The following is an 18,004-nucleotide window of genomic DNA, read 5'->3' on the forward strand; positions in this document are numbered from 1 at the left end:
CCTTCGGAGACAAGACCATCCCCTGACCCAAGCCACTCTGGGTAGAGAAGGACTTTTGTCTGGGAAGCCTTTGGCCTCTTTCCCCAGATAACAGAGCCAACAGCCAAAGGTTAGTCTGCCTCCAGGGGCAGAGAGATAACCCAACTGCCAGCTAACTTCAGCTTGAGGAGTTGTTTTGTGGAATGAGACACAGAAGAATGCACGGGATTTTGTCCTGAGCTAAAATTTCCTACAGAAATAATGCTCAATTCTGTCATCAATCAATCAATAAGACATAGCATAATTAATCAGTCAAGGACTATGTTGACCATCTGAAGTCTTATACATTGCTTTTAATGAATGAAGAGTAGCTAGATGTCCCAGTGGACAGACTGTAGAGTTTAGAATCAGGAAGTTCAAGGTTCAGATCCTGTCTCAGCCATTTACTCGTTTTGTGACCCTTAAATTTTCTGACTCAGTTTCTTCATCTGTGAAATATGGATAATAATAGACCTGACATCCACAAGTGTTGCTGTTCAGCCATTTTTCAGTTGTGTCCACCTCTTGGTTTTCTTGGCAAAGATACCAGAGTGATTTCCTATTTCCTTCTATAGTTCATTTTACAGATGATGAAAGGGAAGCAAATAGGATGAAGGTACTTGCCCAGGTTCTCACAGCTACTATATGTCTTAGGCAGGATTTGAAGTCAAGTCCTCCTTACTAGAAGCTCTATCCATTGTCTCTATCTACTAGAGGCTTCCAGTCAGCTCCATCTCTTTCAATATCTAGCTTCCCCGTTGGCATTTAAAGTGCTTTGCAAAGAAACTGGAAACTGAGTGGATGCCCATCAGTTGGAGAACTCTACCCATTCATTTGTTTGTTTGTGTGTTGAAGAATGAATAAGTTATGGTACACGATTTTATGGGATATTATTGTATAAGAAACGATCAGCAGGAGGAATACAGAGAGGCCTAGAGAGATTTACATGAACTGATACTGAGTGAAATGAGCAGAACCAGGAGATCATTATACATGGCAACAACAACATTATACGATGATCAATTTTGATGGATGTGGCTCTTCTCAATACTGAGATACTTCGGGCCAGTTCTAATGATCTTGTGATGATGACCAGGTCCCCCCAAAACAGTTACTACCCCTTATTCTAGGTACTCTTTGGGTCTAGATTTTGAAAACTATTGCTCATAAGTCCTCATTGATGCACTTTACCTTTAATACTAAGTAGATGAAACTATCTTAAAGCAAAGGTATTTACTGACATTAACATTAACAAAATTATTCTTTCTCCCCCATTCCCCACAGTGAATTCTCCTACTACAAAACAGCATCAGGAAGAGTGAACACATACTTTGAGTGCTGTAGTTAAAAGTGCACTTAGGACCACATATGACCCAGGCAACTGCCACTGGTATCTCATGACTCCAGTGTTCTTTCCTTTATCATGATTTTTTCATACTGCCCTTTCTGAGTCATGTGTCTTATCTGGGTTGTTTGTTTCTATTCCTCTCTGTAGCTTTTCTTCTAACTTTCAGGATTAGTTCTTTTCTCTACTGACAGAAATCCCATTCTTCAGAACTGTCTCCTGCCCTGACAAATTTTTTAGAATGTGACATCTCATAACAGGTCACCAGGAGTGTGACAAATCTTATCCTCAATGTCTCCTAATTCCACTAGTTTGGGAGGAAAAATTAGGAGTTAAGGAGTTAGTCTATAATATAAAGTCTACTAGCAAAGTACATGTACAGAATATCCCTCTATGTCTATCTCATAAACGTGTCAAACTCAAAATGTCTTCAGCAGAATTCCTGATGTTGCGCTTTAAGCTGGTCCTCTTCCTTCCCTCTCTGTTGCAGCTGAGGGCAGCTTTGTCCCAGTTTCATGACTTTGGTTTCAATCTTGGCTTTTCCATTTCACCCCACATAGCCAACCAGATGCCAAGTCTTGCCCATTCTACCTCCTCAATATTATTTGCGTCTGTAAACTTCATGTGGCTCACCCTCTCAACTGAAACTTTCTACTAACAATAAATCAATATGTTGGAAACTGAAAGGGGGACAGATGAATGAGAGCTAAAGGTTATGGGTAGGACAAGTAGCTTGGTGATATAACTTTTCTAAGCATTATGGAATTGGTTCCCATAGGTTTTCATGTCCAACTGCAGTTAATGAGAGCCATCAGGGTATGGTATTATTCATGTGAATAAATGAGTTAAGTGATAAGGCTACAAACCCAAAATCAAGACTCCCATTGAGAAGGTGACATTCTAATAGGGTGCAACTACATAGAGAGGAGTGTTAACCAGGGGAGCGAGCTTTGGTCTAATACATTGAAGAGAGATGATGGGAAGAACCCTGGGATGGTATGAATTGTCCAGGACTTTTAAGAAGCAATGGCTGGTATTGAGATGATTTTAGTTTTCAGAGCAAGAGGTAGAGTTTAGAAGACTGGGGTTCAGTTTCAGTGACTGACACACACTGGGCATGTGACCTTGGGCATCTGAGAACCTCCCAATAACTCCAGACCCTTCATTCTCTAAATAAATCCCAGAGATGTGGGGATCTGCCTCATTGGAGCAAGTGATGCATCCCATGTATGAAAAAGATAACACTTGTAGTCCTAGAGCTAAAATATGCATTATATAATTGAGACTATATTACATATATATGTATATGTTATATTATGCTACTATAAAACTGGAATTCTTTGCTAGAAATATTCAGAGCTTTCTTTTCTTTGAATTTGCAATTTCCAATTTGTGGTTATTTTATGCCATGAGACACCCACCTGTGGAACTTATCTCACAGGGTCCTTGGGAAGCTTACATGTGATAATAATTATAAAGTGCTTTTTAGAACTCAAAGCATCATTTTTTTTTCTTTACAAAGCCAGTTATTATTCAGTTTAATTCTCCCAGCCCCCAAGACCATTAACCTGGATCCTTCCTTCCATAGATCATAATCATCTTCACCTCATTCAGAAAAGCACCCCCCCACGTACACAGTGATCTCCAGTGCCATTGCAGCCATTGGGCTGACCTCATCCGTCACCTTACCTCCCTGATTCCACCATGTCCTTTCACCAGGATGGTGTTTCTGGCACTTTTTTGTATGTGAATGGCTGGTGAGAACAGACTCCTAATCAAACCTATCACATGCATCTCCTCATGGTGCTATGGGTCACCAGTAATTTGGTCTTTTCAGAGACTGTTGTACATAGATTGGCAGCCCTGGAGCCTGGAGGGAAAAGCAAAGGTTTGTTTATCTATCTATCTATCTATCTATCTATCTATCTATCTATCTATCTATCTATCTATCTATCTATCTATCTATCTATCTATCTATCCTGTCTGTCTGTCTATCTATCTATCTATCTATCTATCTATCTATCTATCTATCTATCTATCTATCTATCCATCTCTCTCTCTCTCTCTCTATCTATCTATCTATCTATCTATCTATCTATCTATCTATCTATCTATCTATCTATCTATCTATCTATCTATCTATCTATCTATCTATCCTGTATATCTATCTATCTATCTATCTATCTATCTATCTATCTATCTATCTATCTATCTATCTATCTATCTATCTATCCATTGGGTGGGCTTTTGTTTTGTTTTGTTTTGCTTTTTTGCTTGTTTGTTTGTTTGTTTTTTCGTCCAGAAGCATCTTGGGATCCTTGAAAGTTCCAGGTTATTTCCTAAAGGCCAGATTGCCTAAAACTCAGTAGTCGAGTGCATTTCTGTCTCAGAGCAGCCTCAGAGGTATCAAGAGGAAAAATCCAGTGTCACACTGCTGGGTAAAAGCCACCTCCTCCAGCCTAATTTGTAGCCATGAGCCAGCAGCCACTAATAACACTGTGGCTCAAATTCTATTAGATTAAGTGGCCAAAAAGCCCTTCTGGACCAACTTTACAGCATTGTGATTGTACAGGGGAAGGTTAATGTGGAGGAAGACATGCTTTTATTGCAAAAGGTGCTGGCACAAAAAAAAGGGGGGGGCAGGGAAAACCGACTAAGGGGGGGCTCCTGGGAAGAGAACCAGCCCGAGGCCCGTCAGCATTTTGTGTCTCATTACTGGCTTTACACTCCCTCCATCCCGCTTTCCTCCATTGGAGAAAGGCCTCGACAGACCATCACAAAGCAAAGTTTTCAAGGCTGCTTTCTTTGTTCGCCATGGCAACGGAGGAGGAGCAAAGAAGCAAGACGTACAGCTCGGGAAAAAGAACCACCCCTTGGATGAGGTTTAATAGAAATCGTCTTGACTGAAGCATCTCCATAGTCAGTGCTAAAAGCACTAAAGTTATTTTAAACCAAGCCAATGAGATACTGGATTTCTGAAACCTTACTAGCATCCTCTGTGGGTCACAAGTCCGGTCCTGCTCCAGGATGGGGCTGGGACCATGTGGCAGATGCGAGTTTCAGGGACTCAGTGTGCACCAAATCAACCTAGTCAACTCAGCGACATTTCTGACATCCGGGTCAGCCATGTGCCAGACTGAGTGAGAAAATCAAAACACAAATGACAGTCCCGACCTTCCAGGAGGTTGCGTACACTCCCCTGGGATCTGCAACATCTCATGAAATAACATGAAGTCATTTCAGGAGGGAGCCGTGGGAATTCTGGGGCTCAGGAAGGAGGAGGTCACATTTTCCTGAATTGGGGAGTCACTCTATATGTGGCGAGTGCTGGACAGGAGACAGCAGGCAAGATTGACTCAGTGGAGAATGAGGGAGTCATAGAGATGGGGGAGTTAGGGTTAGGGGTGTGTGTGCGTGTGCGTGAGTGTGTGTGTGTGAGTGTGCGTGTGTGAGTGTGAGTGTGTGTGAGTGTGTGTGTGGGTGTGTGTGTGTGAGTGTGTGTGTGAGTGTGTGAGCGTGTGTGTGAGTGTGAGTGTGTGTGTGAGTGTGTGTGTGTGTGAGAGTGAGTGTGTGTGTGTGTGTGTGTGTGTGTGTGTGTGTGTGTGCGCGCGCGCGTGCACTCCCATGTGCACCCAGATTATGGAGGTTATTAAACACTGCAGTGAGGACTGTCACTCCTCCAGGTCAGGGTGAGTCTGACTTGGTAGTTTCAGTCTGACTAAGCAATGTCCGGCACACAGTAGGTGCTTAATAAAAACTTGCTGTTGTGATTGTGGTAATGCTAGCGGCCAGAGGGAGCCACGGAGGATTTTTGCGTAGGGGATTTGGGGTATTTTATGTGAACGTGAATCATGTGTAGATTTTCTGCTCCCAGGATACAAAGAAGACTGCAACCATACACAACGAAAACTTAACGGGAGAAAGATAAAGGAAGGGGTGGCCGGGGGGCAAAAGGACGCGGAAAATGGGTGGGAAAAGGATCGGGAAAGACGGCCTGGGAAAGAACAGAGGGTGAAAGGAGGACAAAGGCAGGAAACAGGCGCTTTTAGAGCGGCTCTGCACTCGGTAGAGGAAGCGGGTCCGCGACGTTCGGGGCTGAGCCGCTCCTCCTCAGTGGCCAGGAAATCGCCAGCGGGGCCACGTCCAGGGCGCCTTTTTGGGAGCCAGAGACCCTGAAGGCTCCAGCCCGGGGTTCGAGCCTGCCTCCTCGCCCTGGGCATCGCCATGCTGCGGAACTGAGCCGGGGGATCGGAACGGTCCCAGCACTGGGCGTCGGGAGGACCGGGCTTTGCCCACAGATGGGTCATTCATCAGATGAGGCTTGCTCCCCCCTCCTCCCCCTCACCTTCCCCCTCTCCCCCAGGTTCCCTGGACGCTCTTCTTGGCAGAGTCCAAGCTCGGCAGGCCCGGGGTCATGGAGAAGGCCTCGGGGCGGGGGCCGGGCCGGGGAGCTTGGGCCCGGGTCCCCCTCCCTCTGGGCCAGCAGAGGGTGCGCGAGCTGCCACCTCTGCCTGCGCCCACCGTCCCAGGACAGATGCGATCGGGCCTCGCCGCCCGGGCTCCCCTTGGGGCTCCCCCGCGTTCTTGGGGTCGGAACCTCCCAGCAACCTCCGGAGTCCGGACCCCAGAGAAGAGGCGGTGAGCTCCGCCGGCCACCCGGAAGGCCGCCCAGCTTTCCAGGGCTTTGCCGCTTCTCCGTGTGCAGAAAACGCACTCACTCGCCTTCGGATCCCGGAGCGGAGCCCTCCTTCTCTACGCGGCTTCGAGTTTCCGTGCCCGAGACTCAGTTCCCTTGTCTGTAATTTCGGGCTAATCCCACCCGAGCCATCCGGCTCCTCCGCGCCGGACCTCCCCTCCCCCCGGCTCCTGGGCGCCCCCTCCCCCCCCCGCTCCTCTGTGCTTTCTGCTGCGCCCCCGCGCCCCCGCGCCGAGGACCGAGCCAGGGGCTCCAGAAGGCAGAGCCTGCATGGAAATAGTGGCGCGATCGCTGCCTGGGAGGCCTCCTAGTCCGCCCCCCTTATTTGACAAAGAAGGAAACTGAGGCCCGGAGGGGCGGGCGATTCCTCCGCGGCCCAGCGGGTTCCGCGACCCCGGCGGGGCTCCGGCTTCTTGCCGCCCCGCCCCCCCACCTGCCAACGTGGTGGCTGTCTCCCCCGCCCCCGGCCCGCCTGCACACCGCCCTCTCTCCTTCTCCCCTCCCCGGCGGCGGCGCCTACATTTGCATATTTTACCTTTGTTCCCGGGCAGCGGCCTATCAGCGCGCGCGGCCCGGCCGGGGCGGGGCCTCGGGACTGCGGCGGCGGCGGCGGCGGCCCGAGCCCGGGGAGCGGGGCTAGGCTAGGCTGGGCGAGGCAGCGCGGCGCCGCGGGAGGCCGAGGAGTGGGCGGGGGCGGCGGGGCGCTGCAGCCTGCCCGGGGCCGCCGGACCGACAGACGGACTGCGGAGCGAGCGCCTCTGCTCGGCCTCCGCTTCCTAGAGCCGGGCCCCGGAGGGCGGAGGAGGGGGCGCGGCTGCCCGTGCCCGCGGCCGGGGGCTGCCCGGCCGGCTCGCAGCGCTCTCCCCCGGCCTCGCTTCCTGCCCGCCCCGCAAGATGGTGTGCGGCGGCTTCGCGTGCTCCCGGAGCTGCCTGTGCGCGCTCAACCTGCTCTACACGGTGAGTGTGCGGCCGCGGCACCTGCTGCCGCCCGCGGCCCCGCCCGCCCCCGGCCCCGGCGGCCTCCTCCTCGCCCAGCCGCGGGCAGCCGCCCACGGCCGCATCCCTCTGGGGGCTCCCGCCCGGGGGCCTCGGCCTTCCCGGCCGCCCCTCGGGCCCTCAGCCCCGGCCACGCTCGATGGGAAGGGGGGGCTGGGCGTCCGGGGGGGAGGGCGGCGGGGCCGGGGCCCAGCGTGCGCTCCAGAGCCCCCCTGGTGCCGGCGGTTCCGCGGAGGCCAGCGGCCGCTCTGCGGCAGGATGTCCGCGGGGCTGCCCAAGTTTCCTCCGCTTTGTTTTTTCCTAAACAATTGTTCCCCGGGGCGGCCGCTCAGTGCCCTTCCCGGCCCCTGCCGGCCCGCAGCAGCCGCGCTCCGTCCCCACCCCAGCGGGCTCCCCAGCACCCTGCTCGCTTTATTCGCCGGGCTTGGCGCGGGGCCTCCCCCAGAACCCCCCCGAGCGTAAGTGCGTTCGCGGCGGGGGCTCTGGGTCTGCGGCCCTCCCCGCTGAGCGGGCTCCTGGCACGTAGTGGGCGCTTAAGGGATGCTGACGAGGGGCTTCGGGGGCACCCGACGCGTCATTGGCGGAACCGAACCGAATCCACGGGGTAGCTGCAGTGGGGGGTCTTGGGAGCGGGGGGCGGCCGTGGAGGAAGAGACGGATGAGGCAGGAGACCCCCCCAAATTGGGACTATCCCTCCACAGCCTGTTACCTAGTCCTTGCTCCTCCCCAGCAAAGGGCCCCGGCCGGCGGGAGTTAAGTGGGAGGCAGGCCAGCTGCGGCCGGCTTAGGTTACAGGCCTTGGAACGGAAAGTCAGCCCGTGTTCTCCTCGGGAGATCGTTTTACGGGGCCCGCCGTGTGTGCTCGCTTGTCCGGGCCCACGGCCGAGCTCTCCGGGCAAACAAGGGCTTAGGAACGTTTCCCACGCGTGCCAGGCCCGCGGGCTGATCCCGAAGGAGGAGCAGAGCAGAGCCCAGGCAGCCGCTGGCGGCCCTGTCCTCGGCAGGTGTCTGTCAAATTCCTACCGTGTGCCGGGCCCCCGTGCCCGGGGCGGACACGGACACCTGCGTCACGTGCTTCTCCCTCCAAATCCACCCTGGAGTCCTGCTTATCAGGGGCTTGGCGATTAAGTCAGGGCTAACCCCGGACTGTGGGCCTGGGCAGATCCCAGGCTCCTTGGGCTGTGAGTTCTAATCCTCTCACTGATACCAACCCCTTGTGCTTCTTGGCAAATGGCCCGGCCTCCTCCCCGAGGCCTGCCTGGCAGTCCCGGCATTGAGATCCAGGAACTTGTTCTGAGAAACAGCTGCCAGCTTCGCATTGCTTCTGGCCACCCTCGGGCCATTGCACGGGAAGGGAAAGGGGCAGGAGGAAAGATGGCACATGGAAAGGGCCAGCTTGCTTCTGTGCGCTGGCATTGCAAGGGCACAGGAGAGAGCCAGCCGTGCTGACAGGACAGTGACTTGGCTTAGATCTTAGGGCTTCCTGTGGAGTTGTGGGGCACGGGAAAAGAGGGGGTGTCTGAGCACCTCAGTTCTGATGCTTCCAGTTATTGCCTGGGAAACCTCCCTGAGTTTTCCTCATCCATGACATGAGCTGGGATACGCTGACACTTAATCTCCTCCTAGTGCCCAGTCCGAGCTGTTATTAGGTTCTAACATGAAACTGCTGGACCCTTCCCTGCAGTCCATTGTTCATGGATATTGTGTTTGTGCTGGGTCAGAACAAATAGAAACAAACAAAAGAGCACAAACTCCCTGCCATCCAGGCTCAAAGTTCTTAAGACAGGTAAATAAAATCTTGTTTGGTTATTTGACCAGGTAATCATAGAACAATCAGAGCCCAAGGGACTTAAGTGAGCAGCCTGGGGAAAAGCTGTGCCCTCCTGCGGAATTCTGACAAAGGGGCCAGAGCTCAGGAAATAGCCTCCCAAAGAAGATGGTGACCCGGAAAAGGTTAAGGGCCCCTGTTCTATCCTGAAGTCACACATCCAGCCTCTTCTTGGACAGCTGCAAGGAGGGGAGCCCATCACTCTAAAGTTTCCCTTGACAACAAGTCTAAAATTCTCTCCTGTTTGGCTTTCCTACTTTCCCTCACACTCAAATTCTCCAAGAATCTCCAGAGCTAATTTCAAGGGGATTGCTGCTCCCTAGCTCCATTTAACCAAATTTAATAGGATGGGTGATGGAGTGCCAGGGAGCCGGACCAGATCTGCCCTCGGCTCCACTGGTTTGCCATTTCACATAAGCCCAGATCTGAGATCGTTATTCATTTAGACCAGTGTTGCTGGGGGTGGGGGGAGTAAGCGAGGGATTGGCTGGATATTTTCAGGTGAGCATTGATAGAAAATCAGAAGGGAGAGAAGGGGGCCGAGTTTTGGCCTGTGGGGACAAGCATCTCACTGTTTCCTCAATGCTCTGGAAAGTCACCTCCTAAAATGAATGGCCAGTTGCCTTATGGGGCCTCTGTTTCTTTTTTAATCACAGCTTCTTTGGAAATGAATGTACCAGGGCTGGTGTGGCTATAAGCGGTCAGTGTCACCATTATCAGCAACAGCAGCAATAACTAATAACAGTGACCATAACATTGGTTCATATGAACGTAAGGTTATTTTTATCATGCCAGACATGATCTCTAAGGTGGAATGAAGATTTCCTAAATGCAGAGCCTTACCACTTGGCTAAGGGATTAGGTATGGTCCATACCCATCACCCTCTCTGCCCTGGAAGCTGTCCGGATGCTGAGCCTGGACACAAAGGATGATCCCAAGACGTTGTGTGTGAAAAACACAAAAGGCAGCCCTCTATCCACATTACAGAGCATTACATATTTTAAAAAAAGAGACAGTGGATGGCAATTTGTCATAATTTCATTTCCATTTTAACTGCATTGAAAAAGATTCAAGAAGAGTAAGATTAATAAAAATAATTCTGCATGAGGTGAGAAGAATGAGATCATCGTAGCTGATGTTTATGTAGGGCAAGTTTTTCTTTTTAACTTGGATCTATGAAAAAAAAAAATCTATATAAAGCCCAATGCCTGGTACATATTAGGCACTACATAAATGCATATTCTTTTCCTTCCCCTTCCAATTTCAATATGATTGGTCTCCTCTGCTATTCTCTGTATTTTATGCATTTATTTCTTGAGAAGGCATTCATAGCCTTCACTAAAGGGTTTTGGATAGAGAGAGGGAACTCCTTTTTCTCTTCTTCTTCCTCCTCCTTCTCTCTCCCACCCTTCCATTTTCCCTCCCTTCCTCTCTCATACACATACACATTTAAGTTTCACCAAACACTTTCCACAGGATTGTCCATTTTGAGTTTGAAGGGACTCTAGAGGCCTCTAATATAGTCCTAATTTTACAGATGACAGACTTGAAGCCCATAAGGCTTTCAGGCTCCCCTAAGGTCACATCAGGCTTACCTAAAGTTTACCTAATAAACATCAGAAGGGGGTCCCAGGATTGCCTTTGATCCTCACAGCAGGTCCCTGGGGAGCATTATCAATAGCCTCATTTTATAGATCAGGAAACTGAATTGAGAAAGGCTCAGTGAGTTGCTTAGAGTCACACAGTTCTTATCTAATCTTAGTCAGAATTTGAACCCAGGCTTTCCTGACTCCCAATGCCGTCACTGTTGACCACTCCCTCTCACCTCTTAGAAGAGAGTCAGAAGCTATGGTGTATGAATAATGGGATGTTATTGTTCCATAAGAAATGATCAAGGGCTGATTTCAAAAAAGCCTGAAATGACTTACATGAATTGATGATCAGTGAAGTGAGCAGAGCCAAGAGAACATTGTTCACAATAACAACAAAATTCTGTGATCAACTGAGATGGACTTGGCTTTTTTTTTTTTTTAACAGTGAGATGATTCAAGGCAATTCCAATATTGATTTGTGATGGAGAGAGCCATCTGCATCCAGAGAAACGACTATGGGGACTGAATATGGATCGAATCATAGTTTTTTTTTTTTCATCTTTTTGTTGTTATTGTTTGTTAGTTTTTTTTTTCTTTCTCATGTTTTTTTATCCCTTTTGCCTTGATTTTTTCCTTGCACAGTATGATAAATAAGGACATATGTTTAGAGGAATTGCGGATGTTTAATATCAGATTGCTTTCTGCCTTGGGAAGGGGAAAGGGGAGGAAGAGGGAGAAAAATTTGGAACACAGGGTATTTTGCAAAGGTGAATGTTGTATGTCTTTGGAAAAACAAAATACTATTAGAAGTAAGTCAGAGCATACCTGGGTCCCCTGGGTCAGGACAGACTGAACTTTCTGCTGACAAAACTTCAATCAGGATCAGTGACGTCAGTTCCAGCATGATCACCAGAGCCCCAGGGAGAAGGTTTTCCCTCACCCAGTTGGATGTGCTTGATCCCCGAGGAGGCCTGGCAAGGGTCAGGATCCTTTATTTATGGCACTCTGGACCCGCCTCCTCCTTTGTAGTTCTCAGCAGCATTCTGGAGAGTCCGGATAGTTTGCAGAATGATTGTAAGGAGAGGGGGAGGAGCAGCTTTAATTCCTTCATCCGCCTTTTGGACAAGAAAATGATCCCAAGATTCCTTTTTTTGTGCTTCTAGAGAAAAGAAAACCCCCAAGTTTGAGGGGAGAGCTAGAAACTGAGGGCCCAGCTGGAGACAAGATTGCTGATATCACTTTTGGAGTAACTGAAATGGGTCTGATGCTTACCCAGGCACTTCATTAAAGGACCAAATGGAGATTAAAAAAAAAAATCAGCCCTTGGAAAAGCAGGTGGGCAGATCCTGCAATAGATTAGCTCAAGAGCCAGAAAGTGGGTCCTGCCAGTCACCTGACCTTCCATTCTTGATTTATAGAGGAGGAAATTAAGGAACCCATGGTGTTCCCAATCACTTGGTCATGGAGTAAGTGGCAGAGCTGAGATCTGAACTCTGGGCCTTTGGTTCTGAATCTCTCCTGCTCTTGGTCCTTAGATGTTCGACCGGTGAGCCTCTCTCCTGGGTGACTAAAGTATTTCCTTAAGATATTTTCATCTGCTTCGAAAAATCCATCCAGGTAATATTATGTTGTGCCAGGCACTTGGTAGAATATTGGGGTTAAGCCACAGAGCAACTGATAAGCAATATTTCTCAATCTAAACCAAGAGTTTAGAGTTCAGATCTTCTCTCTTAAGAGCTAAACTTCTTTTTAAAATTTATTTATTTATTTATTATAGCTTTTTATATACAAAACATATGCATGGGTAATTTTTCAGCATTGACCCTTGCAAAACCTTCTGTTCCAACTTTTCCTCTCCTTCTCCCCACCCCTTCCCCTAGATGGCAGGCAGTCCATACATGTTAAATATGTTAAAGTATATGTTAATATAATATATGTATACATATTTGTACAGTTATCTTGTTGCACAAGAAAGATTGGATTTAGAAAGAAGATAAAAATAACCTGAGAAGAAAAAAAACAAAAATCCAAGCAGACAATAACAGAAAGAGTAGAAATGTTATGTTGTGCTCCATACTCATTTCCCAGAGTTCTTTCGCTGGGTGTCGCTGGTTCAGTTCATTACTGCTCTATTGGAACCGATTCGGATCCTCTCATTGTTGAAGAGGCCCACGTCCATCAGAATTGATTATCGTGTAGTATTGTTGTTGAAGTATATAATGATCTCCTGATTCTGTAAAGTGAAACTTTTTAAACTTTTTCCACTGACGACTTCTTTTTGCCCAAGAAATTTTTATTTGACCCTGAGAACATAGGTATATTAAATAGGTAGACAAATTAAATATTTACTGATAATAAATCATGAAGAAATTGATTTTAAAATAATTCCTTGGTATGCATATAATTGTACCATTTATTAAAGACGAAAGCAAATATGTATATTAATGAGATGGATGTACTTGGTTATTTTTGCATGAAGAATTAAAAATTGATGGGATATTTGGTAGTTTTTACTGTTGCCAAATTTTTCAGGACCCCACATTCAGTTTAAGAACCCATAGTTTAAGAAGCTTTGCTTTAGAGCATAGGGCTATGAGGGGAAAATGCTCTCAGCCCTAAAGTCCCTGAGTCAGCGTGGGACCCTGCTAGGTTTTCTCTGGGCCAATATCCACACAGTAACAGCTGGTGGGAATAGGTATCATCCTGAGATACAGCATAGGCTTCTCGAGTTTATCAAAGCAATATGACTGTTTATTCTGTTCTAAACATGAGCTTGAACTTTCTAGGTTGGTAAACAATAACAAGTTGAGGGTCAAATTTCAGAAACAGAACACCTCGCGGTATGAGCAGAGGCCATCTGTTCGAGGAGCCAGTCCAAAGAGCTAACTCAGAACTCTTTCTTCTTAAGTTTTCCCTTTATCATTTGGAAGCCTCATTCTGGGGCAGCCTTTGAGAAAATAGGCAGTCTGAGGTTGGAAGTACTAATGTGGTTAGTTGAGAGCTGACCGAGCAACCAAGGGTTGATCGTCTATCGTTACCCCCCAAGAAAAATGGGGAGATTGTTTTTAGCAGGATCATTTTAAGAGTCCCATCTGTGGCTTTATTTCTTTTTTAATTTAGTGATAGCTTTTTATTTTCAAAATTGCAAAGATAGCTTTCAACAACATTCCCTCTTACAAAACCTTGTGTTCCAAATTTTTACCCTCCCTTTCCTCCACCCGCATCCCCTATACAGCAAGTAATCCAATATATGTTAAACATGTGCACTTCTATACATATTTCCACATTTATCATGCTACACAAGAAAAACCAGATCAAAAAAGAAAAAAAAAACAAGAAAGGAAAAAAGAAATCAAGCAAATATCAACAAAAAAAGGTGAAAATACTTTTTTGTGATCCACACTTAGTTCCCACAGTCCTCTCTCTGGATGTAGATGGCTCTCTCTCCTTCACAAGTCTATTGGAACTGGCCTGAATTACTAGAGGGATCATTTTAATAGGAAATTCTATGCACTGATAGGGATAATCATGAGATAATTTTCAGAGAGAATTTTGAAATTGTAAGATAATATGCGGTCACAGCTTTGAAAAAAACAGGGGAATAAATAACAATTGTCTTCTCCCTGCCTCACAAAACAAAGGTAAAGTACAAGATAGATAAATCATAATAGCCATTTAAAATAATTGAATGTTTAAAAATATTTTAGAACATCAAACTTTAAAAAATACTGTCTTTATTTAATTCATAGGACCATAGATGAAGACTTGGCAAGTAATTTTTTTTGGGGGGAGGCAATTTAATCATTTTATTAACAAGGCCATTATTATTAAAAAGAACAGTCATTTGACCATCTCTTTTTCAAAGACAAATACTTTATCAAGGATTTCTTGGGACTTATGAGTAGAAACAATGTAAAAGGAAAAAAAATTAAAAAATAGATGACAAAATGACTTGATGAAATCAAAGGGAACAATCCCCTTTGATAACATTGATAAAAATCAAAGAGTACATTCCCCTTTGATAAGCAGATTTTATAGATAAAAGACACAAAAGAAAAAGTAGATGTCTCTCTTCCTCTAGATACATCTGATGCAATGTTGTGGCTCTGGTCTATTCTTCTCTGGCTCAATTCACTTGTAGAGGTTTCCTAAACAATTGATCTCAAAACAATTTACTTTTGGCTAAGAATTTGGAGAGAGCATGGAATCTAATCTGAGGTTTAGAGAAGTAAGGGGACTTGCTTAAGATCACTCAATTATGGAGTTGCAAAAGCAGGTTTTGAACCCAGTTCTTTTGGTTCTGACTCCAGTATTCCTTCTGTTATCCTAAGCCCCAAGACTTAGTTTTCTTTATTCTCTATCTTGATTTTGCTGATGGCAGTGGGGGTTGGCAAAAGAGTCTGTTTCCTTTTCTAATTGATAAGTAGGATTTGAATCCAGGTCTTTTGAACACTCTGATAGAACAAGAAGCAGGGATTAATAAGGATTTTTTTTTAAATGCACATTTTTGACTCCAAAATTCCAGTTTCCTTTGCACAGAGTATTGATTTTGTAGTGATCCAAATTGATGACTTACAATGATGACTCAGAAACCTCCAAGGTCACTAAAGGAGGTGGAGTGGTATCTGACTGCAGGCAGGGATATTACTGCCTTTTCCCATCTTTGCTTTCATTACACGACCAGGTATAGAGAGCTTCCTCACATTGAGCTACTATCCAAGTGCCTTCTGTGTGGATCACAACAAAGATAGACAGCTTGGTACCTGCCTTCAAAGAACATACAGCCTCATTTGGATCTCTCCTGATAGGTTGGGGGAACCAGAATGAGATGCAGTGTGTGCTTGTTGATTTCAGTTCTGATTTCAGCATCAAGAAGATCTGGATTCAAATCTGGCTTCGGGCACTTAGTAGCTTTGGGGCTCAAGGCACAGGAATGGACCTCAGTTTTATCACTGGTAAATTGGCCAGAGAGCTGGCCAGAGTGGGCCAGACTGTGTGTGTTGACAAATACACAACAATAAAATACACATCAATAACATGCAGCTTTCATTAAATGCCTACTGTGTGCCTGGCCCTGGGATTCTCAAGCAAAGCTGTCTCTGCCCTGGGTGAGCTTACTTTCCAGAGCCATCTGTGCCTCCCTATGACCCCACCCCCATCCCAGCTCCCTCTCTGAACATCTCCAACAAAGACAGGACCTTGTACATACTGTGTGCATAATGATTTGATTTGATACCTTGAAATGAAGTAAAGGAAAGTTGGGCTGGTTGAAAGGCTCATAGACTTGGAGCCAGAAGGGAGCTGCCATGTGGTCCAGCTTCTTCCTTTGCGGGGCCACTGTGGTGAAATTGCAGGGCCAGCATCGGGTTATAAAGGAGCAAGGTCCTCTGGCTGCAAATCTGGCATAGCACAGCCCCCATCTCTCCACAGCACTTGGATGTTCAAAGGGTTAGCTCTGCCCCAAACTCCCAGATGAACCCTGTGCCATCAATTACACCTGATGATGTCATCAGGCCCTCTTCCTGGGTTGACAACAATGACTCTCCTGGAGCAAAGAAATGATCTGGGCTCATTGACCTTCAAGGCTCCTTCCTGGTCCAGAGTTCTGACACTGCCTTGATTGAGCAGAGTCTCAGCAGGCTTTTCAGCAGGAGGGAGAGGGCCAGGAGCAGAGTTCTACATTAGGAAGATTAATCTGGCATCTCTGTAATAGCTTAATGCTTTGACTTCCTTTGTCCTAGCCTGTTGATAAAAAAAAAAAAATCAGGACAAGACTTCAGGGAGGCAAGGAGATAGCAACGAAAGTGGCTTCCCATAGGATGGAGTGCATTGGGGAACGGGGCTGCATCTGGCTTCTTGGCTCCCTTCCCGGGTTTGATCCCTTTGGGGGAGGGGAGCCAATGGTGCTCCCCCACCCGACCTCTTAGCCCTGGTTAATAAATTAAAACAAAATGTTAAGCACCGGAAAACCTTTTTTTCAGAATTATCTATGGGCCCCCTCAGAGGCCAACACAGGACATCAGTCACATTTGTCATTATTGCCATTATTTGGGCATTTAACAAAACATTCCCAAAGAGCAGGATTTTAATAAGATTATTCTCCAGGTAATCCATCAGCAAGTATTCATTCAGCATTTATTTTGTACCAGATTCTGTGCTCAGGCAATGCAAAGGCACCAGGAAACAGCATCCTGCCCCCCCGGAGATTACATTCTAGGGGGTGGGTGGGGGACAACAAGTACCCAGCACATCTCATCCAAAAAGTCTCATCCAAAAGGCTCTACGAGTCCTTCGCCTCTTTTCAGCAAGGAGGCAGAGCCTGGAGAACATGAATCTTACGGTGTCAGGGAATAAATAGTGAGGGAGGCAGGGAGTGCCTAAGAAGAATAAATGATCCAGGAGGAATGACCTAGCTTAGCCATTACGAGTTGGGGGAAGGTGAATAATGAGTGTCACAGGTAGAGGGAGAGGCTCAGGTTTGAGATTGAGGGCTGGGCTGGATAATCTAAAGGATACCAGCGGACTTCTGGTGCTTCAGGTGGCCAGGAACTGAATTTTTGAGAGCTTTGCTGGAGACCTCCTGGTCTGACAAGTCCCACCGAGCTGGAAGGGCTTTGAGAAGGAGGCTGGGAATGCCCACCAGTCAGGCCTGCCAGCTTTGCCCTGCCCTCTGCTGCAGGCGGATGGCAGACGGTAATAGCTTTGGGCTATGGAAGATATTTTATTTTTTAGAATGAAACTTTAGGATTCCTAATAATAACAGTTGTACATATCACCTCTTTTGACTAAGTGAGGTAAGTGCTATTGGTATTATTGTCTCTGTTTTAGGAAGAAAGAGAAAAACTCCAAGAGATCAAGCCATTTGTCCCAATTCACAGCCTCCATAAGTGCTGGGGGTAGGATCTGAATCAGACACTCCTCAATTTGAGCATTCATTCTCTAGTAGAAAGATGCCATTACGAAAATAACTGGCCAGGGCCCAGGGATATAATCTGAAACCAGGAAAATTAAGTTGTGTATGAGAAGGAGAGGGAGAGGGAGAGGGAGAGGGAGAGGGAGGGGGAGAAGGAGAAGGAGAAGGAGAGGGAGAGGGAGAGGGAGGGGGAGGGGGAGGGGGAGAGGGAGGGGGAGAGGGAGAGGGAGAGGGAGAGGGAGAGGGAGAGGGAGAGGGAGAGGGAGAGGGAGAGGGAGAGGGAGAGGGAGAGGGAGAGGGAGAGGGAGAGAGAGAGAGAGAGAGAGAGAGAGAGAGAGAGAGAGAGAGAGAGAGAGAGAGAGAGAGAGAGAGAGAGGAGGGAGAGGTGGGGGGAGGGGGAGAGAGGGAGAGAGGGAGGGAGGGAAAGTGTATGTGTGTAAGTGTGAGTATGATAACACCTAATATATTAAATAGGAGACAGGTGGTGGCTCAGTGGGTAGAACACTAAGCCTAGAGTCAAGAAGAGCTGAATTCAAATGTGGATTCATATCCTTACTAGCTTTGGAATTCTGGGCAAGTCATCTAAGCTGGGTTGCCTTGAAGGCAGCTGGGTAG

The 18,004-nt window shown here is 47.3% G+C and overlaps 1 protein-coding gene across 1 annotated transcript in view; it reads left to right on the forward strand.

The window, feature by feature from the left end:
- Positions 1-6,767: 6,767 nt before the first annotated feature.
- The window catches only part of TSPAN13 (tetraspanin 13), a 30,913-nt gene continuing 19,676 nt past the window's right edge, over positions 6,768-18,004 (forward strand). Inside the window, exon 1 of the mRNA XM_074268093.1 lies at positions 6,768-7,016. Coding sequence (XP_074124194.1) covers positions 6,954-7,016 — 63 coding nt within the window. The 5' untranslated portion in view covers positions 6,768-6,953. The remainder of the gene's footprint in view (positions 7,017-18,004) is intronic.

This window comes from Sminthopsis crassicaudata, chromosome 5, assembly GCF_048593235.1.
Source record: "Sminthopsis crassicaudata isolate SCR6 chromosome 5, ASM4859323v1, whole genome shotgun sequence".
NCBI lineage: Eukaryota > Metazoa > Chordata > Mammalia > Dasyuromorphia > Dasyuridae > Sminthopsis > Sminthopsis crassicaudata.